This window comes from Lepidochelys olivacea (assembly GCF_965140295.1).
Source record: "Lepidochelys olivacea isolate rLepOli2 genome assembly, chromosome: 2".
Classification (NCBI taxonomy): Eukaryota; Metazoa; Chordata; order Testudines; family Cheloniidae; genus Lepidochelys; species Lepidochelys olivacea.
In genome coordinates this window covers 255207811-255230948 of record NC_140412.1, presented here as the reverse complement: position 1 = coordinate 255230948, position 23138 = coordinate 255207811, and the positions used below count along the sequence as shown (strand labels likewise).

Below are 23138 nucleotides of genomic sequence, written 5' to 3'. Positions count from 1 at the left end.
CTAGTAGAATACTGCTGAGCTGGCTAAACATACTTTCAAGTATGGGTCTACTCCGAAAAGAGACTATGTAAAAAACATCTTTGTAATTTGACAGATGTGTGCGCGTATTCAGACTCCATTCTACTTCAGTGACAAAAATATTCATGTTAGCCCTGCAAAGCTAACACAGCTAAGACTGAGTGAGCTGGATTCTATTACAATTCGTAAACCATGTACAGAACAGTTTAGTAAGTTGGAGCTGGTTATGTCTGTGCAAGCTACTGCAGGCATAATTGACAATAATGGGGTTGCACAGGTGTAAATAGCAGGTGTTATGTGTGAGAAAGAAATCAGCTTGGCTCTCAGAGCCTAGGCTGTGTTTGCACAGCTGGCAGCTGGAAAAAAAGATCTTTTCACTTGTAGCTTGAACACGTCTGATCTGGAGATCATTGAGCCAGAATGAAAATAAAACCGCAAAAGGTCATATTTAGAAAGCCACTTTTCAGAGCAGAAATACACACAAAATATTTTTTTTTATTTTGTCCAATGTCATGTTTATTGTTTTGGCTTCTTTCTGAGCTTGTTGCAAGTATCCTTTCTTCCTCATTTTATTTGTAGTGCACATTACTGTTTTATCTGTCTAGGATGGTTATTCTACAGCCCCCATCACTATTGCATCTCAGAAGTTTCATCTTTGAAATGCACAATACTGGATAAGTATAGTACAGCTCACAGTGCTGGAAGTACAGCCTTGGAACATTGGTATAGAGATTACATCACGCAGTAGAATTAGCAAATGATTAGGCACCAGATAAATAATTTTTCGATTCTACAATGGAAGTTGAAATTGTGAAACCCAAGTCTCACATTACTGAGCATGAAATAGAAACAAAACAAGAAAGGTATGCAGGAAAACAAGTGCATGCAATATTTATCTGAAACATTTACTGTACATATGATGTAAAAGGAAACTGTATAGTCATGAAAGCCTTCTGTTGAGTTTACATAATTCTGGTTTACCTTTCGGTGTTGAATCAGTAAGAACCAGATCATCATGACCTTGCTCAACAATCCTGATCACGAACACTGGAAAGCCATCCTTCTCCTCAATAGAGCACAGATACCGACAGCGCCTGTTTGCATATCGCATGCTCCAATACAATCGGCTGGCCTCATATCCAACAGGGAAAAGAGCTTTCGAAGAGTGGAATGCCTGCATCTGTTGCGGCAGCAGCTGACCAATAGTGTGGAAGATCAGGCTTCCTACACGGAAAGTGTGCTCACGTTCTCCCCGCTGTACTATACTAGCAATTTGCCGCACCTCATCACGCTGAACGTAGACCCTCCTGAAAACTGCAAAGTAACTAAGTTCTTGTTCATGAGCTCCCTTTGGTTTGTGCATGGGGCAAAGCATGGTTTTGTCTTTAAAAAACATGCATTGTGCTTTAATGGCACAGGTAAAGTGATAAATATTGGTGCATCTTAACCTGTGACAACTGCTGGTGGCGCCCATTTTGTGACAGAACATGCATTTCATTTGCAAGCCTCTTCGCAGTGCTAGTTCCACGTTAATTAAGGCACCAGCCTGTGTCTCATAGACCTCTGTAGACCAAAGAGCACAGTTCAAATGGACCCAAAGGTCTAAGTCAAGGTTAAGAAGCCTTGCTGGTCCATCTGTTAGTCCATCACCCTCTTCATGACAGAAGCAACATTTTCTGTAGTCTTTAGGCACAGGGTCAGGTTTAAGGGTTGTGCCCAGTTTCTTGAGAAACTCATCTATCTCCTCTTCACCGGGGGGTTTGAATGATCCTTTAGGAATCACAACCTGAATGTTCCATTTTTTCCATTTCATTCCTCTCCATTTCTTACTTAGAGGTCGACAATCATCAAGGCTACTGTGTATTGTTTTTAATCTAGGTTTTAGCTTCACTGTTACTTTAAGCTCATCTGACTTTGCCTCTACCTTGGCTGCTTCAAATGCAGGAGGGAACGTGATAGGGGGTGATGAAGGCGGAGAAACTTTTTCCTGCAGCTGGGGGAGACAATGTACATCTAAAGTGGAGATGTTGTTGCTGTACTGATGGAATGCTTTAGGTGGCATTTCTTTCATCAGTGACTGTGGGAAAGATGGAATTGAGTCCTGAGAAATAAATAGAAAAAAGCCTCTTAAAAATGCATTACAAATTGAACAACAAATATCCCCAATAATGTTTTCAGGTCAGACTGAAGAGAAGGAAGGGGTGAGTTTAGAGCATATGAGGTAATTTGTCAGATTGTTGTGTCATAGGACAAAATAAGTTATCTTGATTCATTGGTACCATGGCTTGTGTTGCTCACAGAGCAGTATTTTAATAATTTTGCAGCTTTACTTTTGCTCCAGTAAGTCCAGAGTATGGGTCCTCTCCTCTTTCTCGACATTTTTAAAAACGAAATAGCAAGTTTAGATTGCGGCACCCAATAGATTTACATCATCTTTATTTTTAGGAAGCTTCAGACAAAGTTATATAAAAATCTCTAAATATGGGTCAGGAGATAAATTATTAACAGATAAGGAACTAGTAATAGATGGCAGAGAAAGATAAATGCTGGGAATTAAAGGACTGTATTTTTCATGGAAGTTGGTGAGGAGTGGAATCCTTCAAGGACAAATACACTATTAAAAAAGAAAAAGGTCAAATTATATAACAAGTTCTACATTTGCAGATGGATTTCAAAATAGGGGCAGGATTAGGACTCAGAGAGACTGATGTGTTTTTTAGGGTCATCTTGAAAAACTAACTAAATGAAAAGATGCAGAGGCAGAATATGAAATTTAATTGTTTAAGAATAAAGTGATGCACTTGGGTAGAAATAATGTCCAAGATAAGTACAATTCAACTAGTATTGAACTAATTACTAGGGTAGAGAAAAAGGATCTGGACATACTGATAAACCCAATATTTATATTCTCCATCCAGTTTGCAGCAACAATAAAAAGGCAAACAGAGTGCTGGCTTATACCGAGGAGAGCATGTTATAGAGTAAGTCTATAGATACTATGCAAACACACTATAGAGCACTGATTAAATGATATTTGAAGTACAGTATCCAGTTTCATCCACCTTTTTTGAAAAAAGAACTGGAAAAAGAATAAGCATTAGGCCAACTAAACCGATAAGTGATCTGAAGGAGCTTAACCTTGAAGCAAATGCTTAAGTCTTGAGAGAAGACAATTTTACCATGACGTGACTGAAGCTCTATAAAGTGTTTTAATTAAAGTTATTGTCAAATTAATCTAAATAATCTATTTTAGGGTGTTGAATAAAAAAGAATTTGGGGATATATTGAAAATGTACATTAAAAAGGGAACACATGCCCAAAGAATTTAAGAAGATATTCTTTTAGGGAGTGTGCTGAAGACTTGAATAAACTTCTATTTGAAGAGGTGGAGTCAAACACTATTAATGTAGTCAGCAAAACCTAGATAACTATGGAATTTAATAAATTAAAGGATTATTTAGTTAGTTCTATGCTTCAGACTGTGTTTTTGTGGGTCAGGAGGGAATTTTTTTCTGATTATACTTTCTCCCCACAAGACTGACTACAGGGATTTTTTTTTTTTAAAATGAGTGGTTTTGCCTTCCTTGGGGTGTTGGGGGGAGTGAGTAAAGATCTCCAACTACCTGGTTTATTCAAGGAAAAGTACACTGAAATTAAAGTTAAACTGTACTTTTCTACTCTTCACATCCAAGAGTTAGGGGTCTGATCCAACTCTGATTGAAGTCAATGGAAAAACTCATTTATTTCAATGGAGTTAGATCAGATCCTTCTTGTTGTAAGATTTTTCTTGCAAAGCGTATTATCATTACTTTAAATTGAGATTTTTAAGCCCTAACAGTGTGCTTGGTGATGTACTGATATATATCTGCAGCAAGGGAACTCATCCACAAGCATCTTGTTTTCTTCCCTCCAAACTAAATAGAATAGGACAAGACAAGGAAGTCTGTCTCCTGAGAGGTGCTGCGCTGCTACTATAAGCTGCTGTGTACCCTTACTAGGGTCCACGAACAGAAAACGGATTCTTTTCGCTGTTTACAACAGGGGAGACTGAATGGATGAAATTCAGTTCCAACTACATGTTCTTGTCATCCTGGAATACACATGTGAAAAACTCCTGGCATGATCACATTTTCAACCAAGCATGTTTCTTAAAACACTATATAAAATGGCTAGTTCAGTAATTATAAACTACTTTTTTCTTTCATTGTCATTCACCACAGTCTTCATCAATTAATATTTTGGTAATTATTTCTTTAAAATAGCCATTGCGGCCAAATGAAAAGACAGTGGAGATTATTATACTTCCTACCTTTTGTGTCAAGAAAGTAAAGTGTTCCTGCAATCTCCCTGTTCAGTTATTTTTTGTACAGTTGCTAATGATTTCTTACTGCGCACAAAGCAAATGAAAATGCAGAAAATAAAGGAATACACTTAAGGTTTGATGCAATGTTCATCAACTCAACAGAAAGCCTCCCACTGATTTCAATGAGAGTCAGAGATTCGGCCATAAAGCTCTGTCAGGAAAAGACTGCTAATGCTCTGCCATGCATTTCTCCTAGGTTTAATTTTCTGTAAATATGGATTTTGATTTTTATTCCTGATCCTTTGCTGCTTCAGAATTTCAATGTCCTACTGTAGCACGGACTCACACTTAAACGCCATTAAAGCATAACAGTTTATGGTATTATAAATACTAAGTATGCCAAGAACCCTTGGCCCAAGATCTTTACTTAGGAAATTTTTCTATTTTATTAGAGAAGTAACAGCAATAATTGCTAATTGGTACTTACCTTGCTCTCTGAATTTTTTGCTTGCACAGCTGCTGAATAAAGAACAAAGCAGTTGTTGCTACAGAAGACAACATCCTTTTCCACTCTATCAGAGATCTCTCGGGAACCCTGGGAATCAAAGCCAAAGATTGTTATGAGCCCATTCAAGGGACTAGAATTGACACTATTGTAATACAAATATAAACTATGGAAATTTAAAGTTAAAACCACCAGTGGCCTTACTCTTCAGCATCTTATGCCACCAACAGAAGTGCATTAGAATCAATGCAAAGAATTCTCTATTGTATGCTCATCTGAATTTTACTTAAGACAGTATTTCTATAGGGCATTTTTCTTTTATCTTTGAACCACAGAAGCTCTTCCTGTTTCAGGCTGGTCAAAGATAGATCACACAACTTTATCATCAAGTGGTGATCTGTAAAATGTTGCTGTGGATTCAGGCCCAGATTTTTTAATGTATTTAGATGCCTAACTCCCACTGAAGTCAATGGGAGTTAGGTACCTAAATTCTGTGAAAAATCTGATCCGTGGTGTTTTGCATGGGTGTTCATACACTTTATGTATAGCTTTAACTATAAAGCTCTATTACATAGCAATCATATGATTTCATTATTTAGATAAATGGTGATAGTATTTTTGTTGCAGGTCAGATGCATCCTTTTCCAGAATTCATACTGGTGCAAATATTTTAATATTTGCATACAGGAATGGAGATCCAGCAGCGACATTTGGTTGCATACAGGAATGGAGATCCAGGAGGGACATTTGTTTTTTTCCCCCTTACCACAAGAAAGAAACAGCAGAAAATATACAAAAACAAGATTTAAATGTGATTAACTCCCTTCTGCTTGAAAATATAAAGTATTATTACTCTGCAATGGTTTCAGAGTCACTCTTCCAATAGTGGCAGATAACAGCCCAAAGTTACAGTCCAAACTGATACATCATGGTAGCAACATTTAAATAGCTGTCCCACATTATACACTGGAACCTATTTAAGTAAACTGACTGAAATATTCATATAAGCAGTATTTCTGAAATTGTTTGCTGGTTTCATTTGCTGACTGAAAATTATGATAAAAAAAACCTAAATATCACTTTCCATGACAGTACCTGTTTAAGGAAAGACAGATCTTTGAAAGATTTCCGCACTCCACTACCAAGAACTACCACTTTACAATGAGAACACCACTGAGGTCTCAGTGCTGAGCCTTCTGCAATATTTTGATTGTGATCTTTATAACCGGCTAGACCTAAAAAATCCAGACAAATCTGTTAGAAAATACCATCAAGACACTCCTGAATGAAGTGTGTGCTGAAGTGGCAGTAATCTTCGGCAGGTTAATAGTGGGACTCCATCCTCCTAGACAAGTGTTCGGCAAGCTTTAAGATAAATACAGATGGGGCGTTTTTTCTTAAATCAGACACAAATCTTGTGTAGTTCTGGTTTGAATAATAAGGCAAAAAGAGATTATATAATATGAGATGAATAAATAAATCAGAATAAAATAGGAGTATTAATATATTTAAATTTCTATGTACAAATTTTCCAATGGAGGAATAATCTCCCAAAGTGGTGAAAGACACACCATTAGAGTAATTTAAAATTAGACAGGACAGAAAACCTGAGAATACTGTTGGAAACAATCCCACACTGGCAGCGAGATGGACAAGATAATATCACAGGTGTTTTCGATCTTTGATTTCCATTAGTCTCTGAGAACATCAGGAACCTAGTGCACAGGTACATGTGTGCTGCTTGTATAAGAGACAGTATTATTAAAAACAAGACTCAACTAGTTAAGTCCCTAGTTGGGGGGGAGGGATAGCTCAGTGGTTTGAGCATTGGCCTGCTAAACCCAGGGTTGTGAGTTCAATCCTTGAGGGGGCCATTTAGGGATCTGGAGCAAAAATTGGGGATTGGTCCTGCTTCAAGCAGGGGGTTGGACTAGATGACCTCCTGAGGTCACTTCCAACCCTAACCATCTATGAATCTAAGTCTAGAGTTTGAGTTTATAGGGCTGAAAATTCTCCAACGCCAACATGATTAAAAATGCAAAACTAATAATTACAAGAACTAGATATAAACTAACTCACCGTTGCTGTTTGGAGGAAATGGCATATTAGGTTGCTTCAGTCCATAAGACCCTATTAGTCTGGTAGGGCCCATGGATCCTGCCGGAGGACCATGAAGTAATAAGTGCTGTCTGTATTCCATAGCCGGATTCATTCTGTGACTGTTTAACATTCCCATAGAGGATGGAACATCTGGGGCATTACTAACTTCATAACTGTTGGGAATTCTGACGTGCAGAAGATTGGAAAATGCAGCCACAACGCTACTAATATTCTAAAACAACAAAAATAAATCTCTGTTTTTATCAACTACAGGAAGTAAACTAAGGATATCAATTACCAGATTACAAGAGCTGCCATACTATAGTAGCCCGCATTCAAATTAAACTGAATAGTCATTATTTTATATAATATGCTACATAAACACCATGCTAGAGTTCACATATAAATCATTGAAGTTTATTTCCCTTACCTCTGCAGCTGTGGGATGTAAAGTAATTGCTACAGATATAAGGCCAGATTTCAGACCATTTTGGGATGGCCCAAGCTGAGAGCCAAAGAAGCCAGAACTAGGTAAAGTTCCTGAACTATGTTCTGATTTTACATAGTTCCTTTTTGCTTCTGAACCTTAAAATGAAATAAAATATATATGAGGTTAAGCTGTATGATTTTGAATGGATAGAAACTAGCAATAAGTACATAACATAAGTATTACTCTTACCTTTTCCAGTACTGCTGGGTAGGATTGGAATGATGGGGGATGGTACAGGCTCTGGGTTCTCTTCCTTTACCAGAGACAAATCTGGATACCTACTTACTTCCATTCCCACAACGCTTTCAGGAGAGGAAGAGGGAACAAAGCTGTCAGGAGTGTCCCGGTCATCACAGTGATCTTGAACCCTGGGAGAAAAAACAAACTACATCTTTTGAAAATGCCTTGTACAAAAATTAAGTGAAGGTAGTGGGTGAATTTTTGGTTGCTGGCAACAATTTTTGTGGCATCCCACCTTACTTCAAGATAAAATTAGCCCTTTGGGAAAAACAGACAACAAAATTGTGATGTTAATCAAGCTATGCCCCATAGAACTGTCCTACCCAATAGTTCACCAACCAATACACTTCATCTGTGTTTGCTGGATATTGGATATTCTCATTCTTACCTGATACAGTTGTACTTCCTCTGCAGTCACTTATTCATCTCATGAACATGAAAATCAGTGACAAACAGAACTAAACTTGTCTATTAACACCAAACTTGTTTTTAATTATCTTCTTCCCTCCCAAACTAAAGGCAACAATGATCTAGAATCTGAGATACTTTTAACTCGGCAGATTTGCTGTAGATGATAGATGTAGATGATAAAGCCACTATTCTGCTCTTGAACATCTAGTAGATGCTAGATAGCCCATTCTTCACAGGTGCAACATGAGGAAGGATTTCACAAGGTTCGATGGCCACACACTTGGGTGCACAATGCTTGAGCTTATCATAAATTTAAACTTCTAGAACGTGTTCAAAATACATGTCATATTGAATGGCCCACAGCCTTCCCCTACTGGATTTATAAAATCCATCCACCATGGCTTGCATAACCATAGTGCCATAAATCTTTAATCTGCACTCATCCTCAAGCACTCCTGTAAGGCAGGTAAGTACTATTATCCCCATTACAAAGATGGGGATGTGACGCAAAGACAGATTAAGTGATTTCTCCAAGGTCACACAAAGTCTGTGGTGGAGCGGGGAACTGAATCCAGGTGTCCCAAGTCCCAGGCGAGTGAACTCATCACTGGACCATCCTCTCTCATACATCTAACAGCTGTAGTGCCTCAAACTTGTTGTGCTTCCAATAAGCTTGAGAAAGAGAGGGAGCGAAGTCTTTGTAGAGAGTCCTGCTGTGCACCTTGGAGCACCTCTCCACAGTGATTCAATCTGTGCCTACAAGGCAGGGGAGTTTTGGGGGTAGCGTGTGGACATGAACAGTGGGATTTATGACTTTGTGGATCCACTGCCCAAAACAACCCTGTGTAGCCATTGATATTAATACAATTGTTGTGCCGCTCCAGCAGCCATTGTGCTGCTGTGAGAACCTGATTAGTTTCTGTAACTTGTTTCCATTTTTGGTAGAGCAAAATAATGAATATTTGACAGCTGAATAAGACATACAGTCTAGCAACAGCAAAAGTCTTCCTTTTAGTGGCACAAAAATCTCAGACAGGGAATACTGAGAGATACCTAGTACAAATAATGCCATTTTCTTCTCATCCTGGTGTGGTTGGGGGAGGGTGCATTCCCTTCTCTAACACCCCTATGGATCTCCAATTTACTTGGGCTTGCACAGGGTGGAAGGATCTGGGCCAAAACAAGTAAACTTAATATTTAAGGGGAAAAAACCTACCTTAATTCTTCCTGATTGTTATGAGGTGGTGTTGGAAGTGAAGCAGGAACATCCACAGTTTTAGGGCCCTGAGCCATAGCTCTTGCTAACAAATCATCCTGTGGTCTGAAAGGTAACTGGAACTGTTTTGGCCCAAGCGCTTTGGTAACTGAAACAAAAACACAGCGCAATCAAGCATGCATATGTCTCTCTCTACCTACTGATACACGTTTTAAGAGAGTGCTGGCTGCACTCTAATATAATTAAGGCTGTACACCAGTTTTTAACTCTATTTTCAGTCACTCATAACTCAAAATGTTTCATTTTTCATGTTTCAATTGTTTATGGATGGTTTCTGTGTGTAGGTAAAACTGTTGAAAAATTGGAGCCTTAATGGTTCTGCGATTTTTGATTTCAAGGAAAGAAAAAAATATTTTTCCCCATTATAAAAAACCTTTAAGCCTTCCCCCTGCCTTCCTCTTTTGCAGCACCCAGTGGCTGAAATTTGAAAGATAGATTCTGTCATGAAAAATCCTCAGGAGGGCAACAACGCAAAGTCTTATTGATAGAAAACTGATTTTGATTTGACCAAGTTACGAGCATTTGAAAATGTTTACTAAGCATGTTCAAAGTTTGCTGAGCTGCACAACTATGGAAGGCTGCTCTGTGAAAGCACATGCAGCTAAGAAAGCTTTAAAGCGGTCTTGTAATCTACATTATGCATGCAGCTTTCCCTTTGTTTTTTCCTGACTTTTGAGTGTTTAACTGTGCACTGACAGTGCTCTCAGCATAGTTTTGGCATGGAATATGCATAATTACACATGTTGGACAGAATCAATTACAACCTTCCAGACAGAGGAGTCTCATGTTCATTTGTATACGATAAAATCAAACTGCATCGAATAAGGCGCAGTGCGCATTTCATACTTCAGTACCAGCACGATACCTCTTTTAAGGAGGCCGCACACTAAAAGCTTACCATCATGTCCGCCCAGCATTCCAGCCTTTCCAGAAAGTTCCTCAGTAGTTGCAAATCCATTCACCATCTTTTGACAAGCCACTGGAGGTGGTGTTGGAGGGAGAGAGGCTGGGGGTGTCGGAGGATTACTCAGATTATTCTGCTGCATGAGACCAAAGGATTTTAAAATTAGCTTTTAAACAGGTAAATACAACACAGAGGCACACTTCCAGTAAGAGTAAATACTTGTAGGTTTTAAACATACAGAGGCAGCGCTGAATACATAAAAATTAATATTTACTTCCCAAATACACAGGAAAATAGATGAACACACCTGCTACAAAACTACCTAGTATACAAAGACACAATACACATTATAGTGTCTGGCACGGATTTAATTATATTATTGTAGGGGAGGGGTAGATTCCTAAACCACTTAGACATAACTCTTAAACATTCTGAGAGTTATGTCTAAGGAAAAACTGAGTGAAGACTTAAGGATTTAGCCTTTCTGGAGCAGTGTCTACAGACATTAAACTTCATTATTGGTTTCCAAGTTCACCAGCTGCCCTTGCTGAGCCAGATTCTTAGCTCAGTAACTCTGGTGTAAAACTGGAATAGTTCAGATGGTCTTCAGAGCGTCATTCCAGTTTTATGCTCGAGTAACTGCATGCCAAATCTGGTCCTCTGTCTGTTGACATTCTTCCTATTCTCTCAATATTGTCTTTCAGCCCCCCAAGAGCCTGAGTTTTAAATTCTGTGGGCTATTAGACCTGCAACAAACAGATTATTTTGTTCACAGTTTTTAAGTCCTTAACCAGGGACTATTGGACAAATGATGAAGGTCTATTTCCCAACTAATTCTCATTAAGAAATGCTTTGCTGCTCTCAATGACTTTGTAAAGTACTGGATATTCAGCCTTTTCTGCTCCAGAAAGCCTTAATTACAATTTTCACCAATTAGCATCAGTTTGCAAATGCAGTGCTTGTATTTTTTAAATTTGTTTACAACATGGTTTCTATTATTTGATTCCATGTTTCGTAGAGCAAAACAACAAATACTTCACAGTTGAATGCAATATACAGTCTAGCAATAGCAAATGTCTCTTTTTAGCTGCACAGGAGAGACTCCTAGGAGATAGTTAATGCAAATAATCCCCTTTACCTTGTTTTTTTACGGAGAACAGACATGGGAAATCTAGATGGAAAAACATACCTTGTAGATCAGTTGAGAATAGTAATCAGAAACCCCATCAAGAGTAGCACTACCAAAACTTCCCATAAGTCGATTTCCACCATTTAGCTGGCCACTGCCATAAGGGAGAAAATGTGCAAAGCTCACTCCAATTATTGGTTCCATTAGAGGTAGCAGAGAGAGTTGCTATAGAGAAAAATGGATAGAGATGAATACACCAAATAAAATAAAAGATGCTAACTGGACAGAAAAGTTTCCAGAGTAATATCAGTAGAGTGGTTACCACTAAAAAGTCATATAGCCTCTGAAATACATCAGTATTTCCTTATACTTATTAGAACAGGAAATAAGGTTGCAATTTGGCAAAGGATTTCCGCTCATGCTTAATTTTAAATACATCCTTAAGTCCCATTGACTTCAATCAGAATTAAGTACATATAATAGGTTAGCTTTAACTTTAAGCATGTACCCAAGTGCTTTGGTGAATTGGAACAAAATCGCATAACACTGTATGTTAAATATTGACTTTTAAATGCCAACCACTATACACAAGCAGAGGAAAATTGGTTTGCATGTTTTGTTAAGCATAGCCTTCCCCGTGCCGCAGTTTCCCCATCTGTGAGATGAGGATGATACTAACCTTCTTTGTAAAGCGCTTTGAGATCTATGGATGAAAATTGCTACAGAAGAGTTAGGTCTTATTATTACAATAAGAAAGTTCACATATTTAAAGTCAAGGTGGGGGGAGGGTTTTAATATTGGGGTAATGTGACATTCGCATCATAAAATGCTCAAAACTAGAACTGTTAAGAAAATTTCCAAGGGAATGTTGTTCCAGTGGGAAAGCATTGATTCATCAACATCAAAACAATTCTCAGGGCTTGTGGGCTCCTGGCCTGGCAGAATTTCATTTTGAAATTATTGAAAAGAAACATTTTGATTTTTTGAAACAATTTTTTTCAGATTTTATGGATAATTTTGAAATTTGTGGGTTTTGTTCTAAATTGGAATGAAAAAAAATGTAAAAATCCTCCATGAATTGGAATTGCTATTCTCCACCCAGATCCACTCCAAACTCAGCATAATTGTAAATTTCTTTTTTCCCCACTCTGAATCCATTCTCTTAAAGCTACTCCTGATGGACTGGACATTCTCTAAACACTCACCTGTTTTAGTTGGAGAAATGTATCCGTGTTCGGATAAAGAGCCTGTTTTTCCTCTTCTTCTTTTTTTCTTTTCTTAGACCGAGGAGCTGCCTTCTCTCCAGTCCTCTGAGTCCGTTTATTTCGTTGTTTCTTTATTTCATTTCCTACATCTGTTCTCTGAAGCTGGCTATTCCCACATCCAAATGCACCTTGCATTTGATTCCCCACAGTTGGCTGATGGAAAAAGGAAAGTTAAGCAACATGGGATGCATTTGTTCAGGTCCATGTTAATTTCACATTGTTTTTATAACAAGTTTTGTTGTATATTTCTAATAATGATGAAGAAAGAAAATAATGTGAAAATAATAAAGAAAATATCTGACACTTGAAAGTTTAATCCCCAAATTTCCTGTGCACTATACTAAGTGATACAGTACATCTGACAGAAGACAACATCCTGTAGTTTATACTTTGTTCACTTTTCCACCACACTGACAATTGTAACTGCTGTTTTTGAGTCCACAATACAATATATGAACTATCATTAACTCCATTGATGCCTACAAATGTCCTTAAAAATTATAGACCAGAAGTGTCTTCTGAATGTTTGCTAAAACTTATACCCTTAATTAGGGGTATTCACTAGGGCATAATAAAAGAAGAACTGGCTTCAGGAACAATTCACAAAGGTTCACTTAATGTAAATATATTCTGAGACAAATGTTGATTTATGGCTAAAACTAACAATTTTGCTTTGTACTGAGTACAAAAAAAATAGTTTCACAACAATACTTTTAATGCATTTCTTCATATAAAGAGATAACTGTGTAAAACAATTAGCATAGGATTTAATGGTGCAAGTGACAGGGTGAAGTAAAAAGAAAGACTAAAATATTCAGTATTTCAATTATTGATCTAACCTGCTGTAATCATACTTTACATCACGGAAACCCCAAATCACTCCCTCAGTATACCTTTTAGTGATGGATTCCTAACATCTGTTTATACTACCAACCCCTCACCACCCACTTCCAGTTATTTTTATCAGATTTCATTCACTCCGAGCTGACTTTATTTTGCTTCCAGGCTGTGTTAAGATTTCATGGAGTCACAACACAATCTGAGGGGAAAACTAGGATGACAACAAAATACCAGACATGCTAACAATAAAGTGATTGGGGTGAGCAGATCCTGCTTTCCCTCCCCACCAGTTTTCCTACCTCTACCCTTTTTTAATAATTAAATTATCCAACAGCCATTAACCTGATGATACAGTTTCCGCCCCATACTAGTAAAACTATTAGCTATAGAAATGTTACTGAGAAATAGAATTGCCTCAGCTAGAGTGCAGGCATACCATATGTTCTCTAATGCATAATTGCAGATTTTCCCAAGTTATACATTTCCCTGCATTCTGCTTGAGTCTTGCATGTCTGATTTCCATAACTATGCGAGTATCTGTACTCTGATTGGCTGTTAGCCAATTTTAGCCAGAGTACAGGGATTTCCATATTAATTGTACAATTATTTCTCAATCATACTATGAATATGCAAATATCTCTTCTCTGATTGATTCTTGTATTCAAATTTTTTTAACTTCTTTGCCAACTGCAAAGACAGTTGCCTCAGCTTCTGACTACTCTTCAACTAAACCAGAAAAACTACAAAATTTACTTAAAAGTAGAAAAAAATTACCGAAAGGCAAAGAAAATAGAGCTGGAAAACTGATGAAGGGGAACACCTTTTGATTCTTGTCTCTTCCTCTCATACATGTAAGTTTACATATATAATTTAAAAAATTTATCAGAAGTACCCAGCCTCTGTCAATTCACTTTGTAACACAATGTAAACCAATAAATATCAAAGTTACTGTAGAGAGATGAGCTTTGCTCATTAATAATCAGGGCGAGGAAATGGGACTGTATCCAATTAACACAGCAGTTACTATTAAAAAGTCAGCAGTTATCAAAGCCCTTTTCCCAAGATACAGCAGTTAATTCCTATGCCAAATATAAGGAAATACTGCCGTATTGCAGAGAGAGTGGCAACTGTCGGTAAAGACAACATTTTTTAAAAGTTTTTTTTTTAATAGCCAGCACTGTAAGACAGAGAAAAGTGAGGAGGGAGAGAAGGTGGATGACTAGAGTGGAAAAGGAAGGCCCAAAAGGATTTATATATATTCAGGCAATTAACCTTTCATGAGAAATAGGAAAATTATTTTTTAATCTGAAATTACTGAAATTAAAATTTGAATGTTACATTTAAAATGTACAATACTAAAAGTCTGAGATTGCATTCTAGTAATTAGGCAATATCACTATCCTGGGCTAATAAACCCTAATGCCAGTATTGTCTTCTGAGTTTACTTGCTATAAACACCTTAGCTGTCAGCCTTGTCATTCATTCAGCAGATGTGCTTATTTATCTGACAAAAAGGGAACACTCTAAATAATAAACATTATTATTTGCAGAGCTGCCCAGAGGTCTCAAACTGGATTAGGGTACCATTGGGCTAGGTGCTGTACAAATGTAGGGAAAAGATAGTCCCTGACTTGAAGGGTTTGTAAGTTAAGGTCCAAATCTGCAGGCTCATACACATGAGCAGGCTCCTTGTCTGTGCAGAGCACGGAAGCCGCACCTGGGCCTAATTTAAGATAGGAAACAAGTGGATGTTACAGACAAATGAAAAGACCATGGGGATACACGCACAATTAGGAGGTTTGGAACACTTTTTTCCCTCTCCTATACTGCCAGATCTTTCGAGTAGGAATCTTTAGAAAATGGTCAAAAAGTGGAGGTAGTTGATGCTTGGAACATTGAGGACAGGAGCCACGATACAAAAGAAATGTACTGATATATAGTTCTGCTGACATGAAAAAAACAGAATTTAAACCCCAGCATTACTCTTGGTAAACATTAGAAATGTGCCAGTTTTAAAATGATGATTGTCTATAGAAAAAAATTAACCTTTGTATTATTTTTAGGGATATTCATTTGTGAACAGGCTGAACTATTGTATTTTATTAAAAATGAGTCCTTCTGAAGTGGCCGATTTACTTAGGGGCAGATTGTGGCCTGTGCTGTGTGCAAGTGAGTTGGGAGAGTGTGCGGATAAGGTGCCCTTACTCCCTTGCACCTGTGCTACCTCTGCAGAGTTAAGGACAATAAGGAGGAGTCTCTTAAGAATACTAGAAATAAAAAGAATCCTAACAATGGTACTCGTCCACTAGATGGAAATGGTAGAATTATCAGTAATAATACAGAAGAGGCAGAGTGTTCAATAAATATTGCTGTTCTGTATTTGGGGACTCGGGGGCCCTGAAAAGGACTTGGGGGCCGTGGTGGATAACCAGCTGAACACGGGCTCCCAGTGCAATGCTGTGGCTAAAAGGGTAATGCCATCCTTGGATGCATAAATAGGGGAATCTCAAGTAGGATTAGAGAGATTATTTTCCTCTGTATTTGGCACTGGTGGAACTGCTGCAGGAATACTGTGTCCAGTTCCGTTGTTCACAATTCAAGAAGGATACTGATAAGTTGGAGAGGGTTCAGAGAAGAGACATGAGAATGATTAAAGGATTAGAAAACCTGTCTTACAGTGACAGACTCAAGGAGCTCAATCAATTTAGTTTAACAAAGAGAAGATCAAGAAGTAAGTTGATTACAATCTGTAACTACCTACATGAGAACAAATAATTAATAATGGACTCTTCAGTCTAGCAGAGAAAGGTATATCGTCCTCCAATGGCTGGAAGTTGAAGATAGACAAATTCAGATTGGAAATAAGCGTATATTTTTAACTGGGAAAGTAATTAACCATCAGAACAACTTACTAAGAGTCACGGTGGATTCTCCATCACTGACAATTTTTAAATCAAGGCTGGATATTTTTCCAAAAGCTCTGCTCTAGGAATTATTTTGGGGCAGTTCTAGGCCTGTGTTATACAGGAGGTCACACTAGGTGATCACAATGGACCATTCTGGCCTTGGAATCTGTGAGCTGCTAACGTCCCACCCTTGCTCAGCTGGGCAGAGCCTTGATTCCACCTCTTCCCCCATTGGCACAGCTAACTGCACACCATACTGCAGAGCATACATTGCAACAGGTTTACCCCTGCATCAGAGCAGCAGGGAGACTGGGATGGAGATTAGTGTTTTGGGGATTCTCCCCTTCTCTGCAATGGGGCTGCTCCAGAGGCATCACAACTTGCTGCCCCTTGCTTGGCACTAAATTGTCACCACCTAGCCCTTTACATGTTGATATGCATTTCAAAAACAACCACCTTACCATTCCTTCAGCTGGGTTCTGTTTCTCCACTAGTTTGTTGTCCCCAGCACTTTCTTCTTCTGATCGGCAGCTGTTCTCTGATTTCTGATTTAAAAGAGAGGATGATTTTTTATTTTTAAGCAAGTGTTTCAGCAGTTCATTCCCTGACTCCCCTTTTGCTGCTGGGGTGCTGGTTGATTGTGCTGGACTCTGTGCTGAAGAGGCAGGGTGCGGCGAGGCCTTATCTTCTTCTATCGTAATACCACTTTGATTCTCTGTTTTAGGCTCAGCTTGAACAGAACATTGATCAGATTCTGCTTTTTCCAGTTTAATTTCCTGAATGCTGGCAGGCACATCTGTCTTGCCCTTTTCAGTCTCAGGATTTACACTTGATTTCTGAGGCAATTTCTTTTGGAGCAAACCACTATTGGAATGCTTACATTCCAGCTCTAAGGAAGGCGAGTTCTCCACAGCATTTGTTGTTGATGAGCCTGTTAGCTCCGCTGACTCATCCTGATGATGAGTAAGTTCACTGGGTGTGCTAACTGTTGGGGTAGAGGTAGAATCTGAAACAGCTGGAGTTGGGGGTGCAGTTATATCTGAATGTGGAGTTGATGGGGCTTTTATTGACTCAGCATCATCATCCTTTTTCTTTTTTCGTGTCCTTTTCTTTTTTCCTTTCTCTTCTGGAATTATATCAGAGTACAGCTGAATGAGAGACTGACTTGATCCAGGGAAATTTGGTGCATGGGACATGCTGGTATCTTGGCCACATGAAGGACCACTACCAGCTGCTGGAAGTCCTGCAGGTATACCAGGCACAAATGGAGGCCTTACTTGGTTCTGCGTGAAGCTGGTCCCAGAGATACTGCCATGGGATTGTTTTACAGAATGGTAGTTAGGGGATCCACCAGGAATTGACGGTGGTTCAGATCCAAAAGGGGCAGGCCCCAGTGGTCTTCGCTCATTGCTTTGCAAAAAATTTACTGCAGGTGGTGAGTTCACAGGGCCTTGTTGCAAAACTTGCCCCATTTGCTGCTGTTGATGCTGTGGAGATTGCTGAAGGGGTCGTGGAGGCGGCATGAAATCACAGGATAGGTCAGAGTTAAAGAAAGTTATCTGAGACAAGGAAGCTCTATTACTTAAGTCTGACCCTATCATGCCATGTTGTTCCATTTCCATCCTCTGCTGCAAAGCCCTCTGTCGGTCCACCTCCTGCATAAGCTGTATTCGTTGCCGTTCCTGCTGCTCTCGTAAACGCTCCTTTCGTTCCCGCTCTTGAAAACTTTCACTAAATGGGTTATTATCATCAAATTCAACCCTTGGTGGTGGTCCTGACTGTGCATTTGCATTGGAACTTGGCACTGGAGTTGGTGTGCCAGGATTCATTGGCAACTGCGTCATTGGAGGCTGCATCCTTGGAGCATTGAGGGGGAGGTGATTTGGAGGAGCAGTTGCAGGTTGCCACCCAGGTAAATTTGGCATTCTGGCTGGGTTGGATTGCCCAGGAATTACAACTGTGTGCTGCTGATGCTGGAGTTGTTGTGCTACCATGGGGAAGTTTTGCTGATTCATTACTGGTGGTGTTCCTCCTGGAACCATAGGTGGCTGAGACTGGACTCCTGGCATTATAGCATGTGGTGTTATCCCACACTGTTGCTGCTGCTGCTTGATTCGATATTCCTCAATGAGCTCTGCATGTTCCTTTTGCTGTTTTCGAATCTGAAATTTAGACAAGTCATTACTCATCTCTACAAGTTTCTACTTAATATATAACAGACCTCAAATATACAGGATATACCACATTGAAATTATTTCATTGGAAAATGAGGCTTGTCCAAGATCGGCACTGGAACACATTAAGCTTATTTACTTAGTCATTTCATGTCCAATATCCATCATCTAACCAAAAAGAGTGCAATCCTTCCCAATGCCAATCTCCATACTATTAACTGATTACACAACATGCAACCACAAAGAACCAGAATAAGGGACAATATTTCAGAAGCAGCGCTGATCTTTAAACTATAGTTTCATTATGCAGCACTATTCAAAACTGCAGAGAACTTGCAATATATAGGTAAATAAGAAATAAATTATGCATAAAAATATATGTTACTGACATTTGCCAAGTAGTGACTTTTGTTTTATTTGTTACTATTGTTTGTATTTATGTGAAAAAAACATTTAAAGTAAAGACTATTTTAAAAAAGCTCTAGAGCACCTGAAGTGCAGGCTCTATAGAGATATACCTTTGGTATTAAATGTACAGTGGAAGCTTGATTGCAATCATAGAATCATAGAATATCAGGGTTGGAAGGGACCTCAGGAAGTCATCTAATCCAACCCCCTGCTCAAAGCAGGACCATTCCCCACTTAAATCATCCCAGCCAGGGCTTTGTCAAGCCTGACCTTAAAAATATCCAAGGAAGGAGATTCCACCACCTCCCTAGGTAACGCATTCCAGTGTTTCATCACCCTCCTAGTGAAAAAGATTTTCCTAATATCCAACCTAAACCTCTCTCACTGCAACTTGAGACCATTACTCCATGTTCTGTCATCTGCTACCATTGAGAACAGTCTAGATCCATCCTCTTTAGAACGCCCTTTCAGCTAGTTGAAAGCAGCTATCAAATCCCCCCCTCATTCTTCTCTTCCGCAGACTAAACAATCCCAGTTCCCTCAGCCTCTCCTCATAAGTCATGTGTTCCAGTCCCCTAATAATTTTTTTGCCCTCCGCTGGATGTTTTCCAATTTTTCCACGTCCTTCTTGTAGTGTGGGGCCCAAAACTGGACACAGTACTCCAGATGAGGCCTCACCAATGTCAAATAGAGGGGATTGATCACGTCCCTTGTTCTGCTGGCAATGCCCCTACTTCTACATCCCAAAATGTCATTGGCCTTCTTGGCAACAAGGGCACACTGTTGACTCATATCCAGCTTCTCGTCCACTGTAACCCCTAGGTCCTTTTCTGTAGAACTGCTGCCTAGCCATTTGGTCCCTAGCCTGTAGCGGTGCATGGGATTCTTCCATCCTAAGTGCAGGACTCTGCACTTGTCCTTGTTGAACCTCATCAGATTTCTTTTGGCCCAATGGCAATAGGCACTGGGGCTTGAGCCTGGAGCCAGCTAAGCACCCTTCAGCTTTCAGGCCTTTGTTCAGAAAAACATTTAAGCACATATTTAAATTCGAGCACGTTTAAGTTCCACTTAAGCATATGTTTAAGTGTTGTTCTTAATCAGGGCATCACTGACTTCAAAGGAAGCTGAGGGAGCTCGGCACCTTCTGGCATCAAATGCAATTTAGGTTTATAAAATAATAGAAAATAAAACCACCTTAACTAACAGGCCATAATTATCTATCATTAATATCATGGCTAGCAACTGTAACAGAAGCATAAGACTAGAATGAAGTAGAGTATGTGCAAGGCATTATTACCAATATTGTATGAAAAAAGTTTCCTTTATCCATGATCTATTGTTGTTAAAAAAATTTTAAATTAAATTATATTTGGTTGCTTCATCTTCCCATCACATCTGTCTCTACAGAATTGCACCAAGCCCCTTCTAGGAAAATGCTCTTTCTACAAATTGGAAAGAAAAGGCAAGAAACATTCTATACTTCACGAACAGATATCCATTGCAAGAAGATACGACCGACAATTGCTCAATTATGCCTTGCAGAATACTGTGCCCAACACTGCTGGCCAAAGACATAAGGCCTCAGTTTACTGGAGCAATTAAAAATACATGCTTAACTTTAACCCCATTGACTTCAATGGGACTTAAAAATTCGATGAAAGTTAAGCACAAGTTTAAGTGCTTTGAGGAATCAGGACCTAGGCCAGGTGTGTCAAATATACAGTTTGTGGGCTGGATCCAGTGACATGATGTAGTTATGTGACTTGCATGATGGCCTCACACACTGCAGAATTCTTCACTTTTTAAAAAAAAGTCAGTTTCTAACCCTCATGGCTGCAGAGATTACTTTTCAAACATGAGCCAAGGTAAACTGATGTCATGATGTTTGCCCTAGTCTGCAGCCAGACTGAAACAATGACTAAAAACTGTGACCTCCTCTCTCCGTATTAATCTGATGGGAGTGTCCATGCTAAAGCACATTTCAGCACATAAAAGGGGTGAGATCTGGGAGTTATTGCAGGGAAGGAGATACTGAGGGTAGAACAGAAATGAAAGACCGAGGAAGGGAGAGAAACAGAGAGAAGATGAGGAGGAAGGAAGAGAAACAAAAGGTAGAAGTAGCAGAGGTCTAAAGTGGACCTCTAATATTTTCTTAGCGAATGAGAGTGACTGCTATACAAATAATAAATAAAGCTTCGTTACTTCAGAAAAAAATCACTGTGCAAACTTCCTACTGACATCAGTGGAATATCTGCTGTGGGCTGCGGGTACCATAAAGTCTTTACATTATATCCCGGCCCACAAGTGCACCCCTGTCCTCCAAATGAGTTTGATACCCTGGGCTTAAATTCTAAAGAATAAGAAAGAGGCTCCTCAACTGCACTCAGCACAGCTTTAGTAACAGATTTCTTCTGAACTGTGACTATTTTATATAGTGACCATGTAACATGATAAGCTCTCTCCGAGTATTCTCTATGAATTTCTTGTTTTTCACAAAACAAAGGAAGATCATTCAAAAATATGAAATTAAACTGTAATAAAAGAAGGCATTTGAACAGGAAAATATAAAATAAATGACACATAACTGGCAATTACAAAGGTAGAATGCTACCAAGTGAAACTGGTGATATGATAAAATTGGAGAGAAAACCCTTAGTTGATAGATTCCTTCAGGTGAAGGATTCCTTCAGTTGAAATATAGCCGTATATTTCAAGATGTTCCTATTCTTATATAATTGACAGTGCATCTGAATAGACTCTGGCTTTCCCTCGCACTGCTGCCACCCAGTCTCTCTCTTCCCAAACTCTTAAAACAGGTTTTTTTCCTTTGCTACTGTAGTGTTTTTTCTTGTAGTTCCAGTAATGCTGAGAAACTGAATCTCATAACTGACATTACTCGTGAAACATGAGGGGTTTTGTTGTTTGTTTGTTTTTTACATGAATTGCACTGTGTTTAATAGTTACAATTAGGGCTGTCAATTAATCACAGTTAACTCAAGCAATTAACTCAAAACAAATTAACTCGATTAAAAAAATTAATCATGATTAAGAGCAGTTTTAATCGCACTGTTAAACAATAATAGAATACCAATTTAAATTTATTATAAACATTTGGATGTTTTTCTACATTTTCAAATATACTGATTTCAATTACAATTCAGAATACAAAGTGTACAGTGCTCACTTTATATTATTTTTATTGCAAATATTTGCACTGTAAAAAGGTAAACAAAAGAAACAGTATTTTTCAATTCACCTTATACAAGTACTGTTGCGTAATTACCTACTACAGGACAGGCCTAACAAAGAAAATAACAGAACGCCACTAGCCGTCACCTTCAGCCCCCAACTAAAACCCCTCCAACGCATTATTAAGGATCTACAACCTATCCTAAAGGATGACCCAACACTCTCACAAATCTTGGGAGACAGGCCAGTCCTTGCCTACAGACAGCCCCGCAACCTGAAGCAAATACTCATCAACAACCACATACCACACAACAGAACCACTAACCCAGGAACTTATCCTTGCAACAAAGCCCGTTGCCAATTGTGCCCACATATCTATTCAGGGGACACCATCACAGGGCCTAATAACATCAGCCACACTATCAGAGGCTCGTTCACCTGCACATCCACCAATGTGATATATGCCATCATGTGCCAGCAATGCCCCTCTGCCATGTACATTGGTCAAACTGGACAGTCTCTATGTAAAAGAATAAATGGACACAAATCAGATGTCAAGAATTATACCATTCATAAACCAGTCGGAGAACACTTCAATCTCTCTGGTCACGCAATCACAGACATGAAGGTCGCTATCTTAAAACAAAAAAACTTCAAATCCAGACTCCAGCGAGAAACTGCTGAATTGGAATTCATTTGCAAATTGGATACTATTAATTTAGGCTTAAATAGAGACTGGGAGTGGCTAAGTCATTATGCAAGGTAGCCTATTTCCTCTTGTTTTTTCCTACCCCCCCCCCCAGATGTTCTGGTTTAACTTGGATTTAAACTTGGAGAGTGGTCAGTTTGGATGAGCTATTACCAGCAGGAGAGTGAGTTTGTGTGTGTATGGGGGTGGGGGGGGATGTGAGAAAACCTGGATTTGTGCAGGAAATGGCCCAACTTGATTATCATGCACATTGTGTAAAGAGTTGTCACTT

At 38.9% G+C, this 23138-nt stretch overlaps 1 protein-coding gene across 1 annotated transcript in view; it reads right to left on the bottom strand.

The window, feature by feature from the left end:
• KMT2C (lysine methyltransferase 2C) overlaps positions 1-23138 on the bottom strand; it is a gene marked incomplete at its 5' end in the record, with an annotated part of 338124 nt that overhangs the window by 7550 nt on the left and 307436 nt on the right. Inside the window, 11 exons of the mRNA XM_084618362.1 lie at positions 1000-2119; positions 4809-4916; positions 5922-6061; positions 6906-7158; positions 7357-7511; positions 7606-7784; positions 9284-9431; positions 10242-10383; positions 11437-11601; positions 12582-12794; positions 16849-18549. Coding sequence (XP_084474488.1) covers positions 1000-2119; positions 4809-4916; positions 5922-6061; positions 6906-7158; positions 7357-7511; positions 7606-7784; positions 9284-9431; positions 10242-10383; positions 11437-11601; positions 12582-12794; positions 16849-18549 — 4324 coding nt within the window. The remainder of the gene's footprint in view (positions 1-999; positions 2120-4808; positions 4917-5921; positions 6062-6905; positions 7159-7356; positions 7512-7605; positions 7785-9283; positions 9432-10241; positions 10384-11436; positions 11602-12581; positions 12795-16848; positions 18550-23138) is intronic.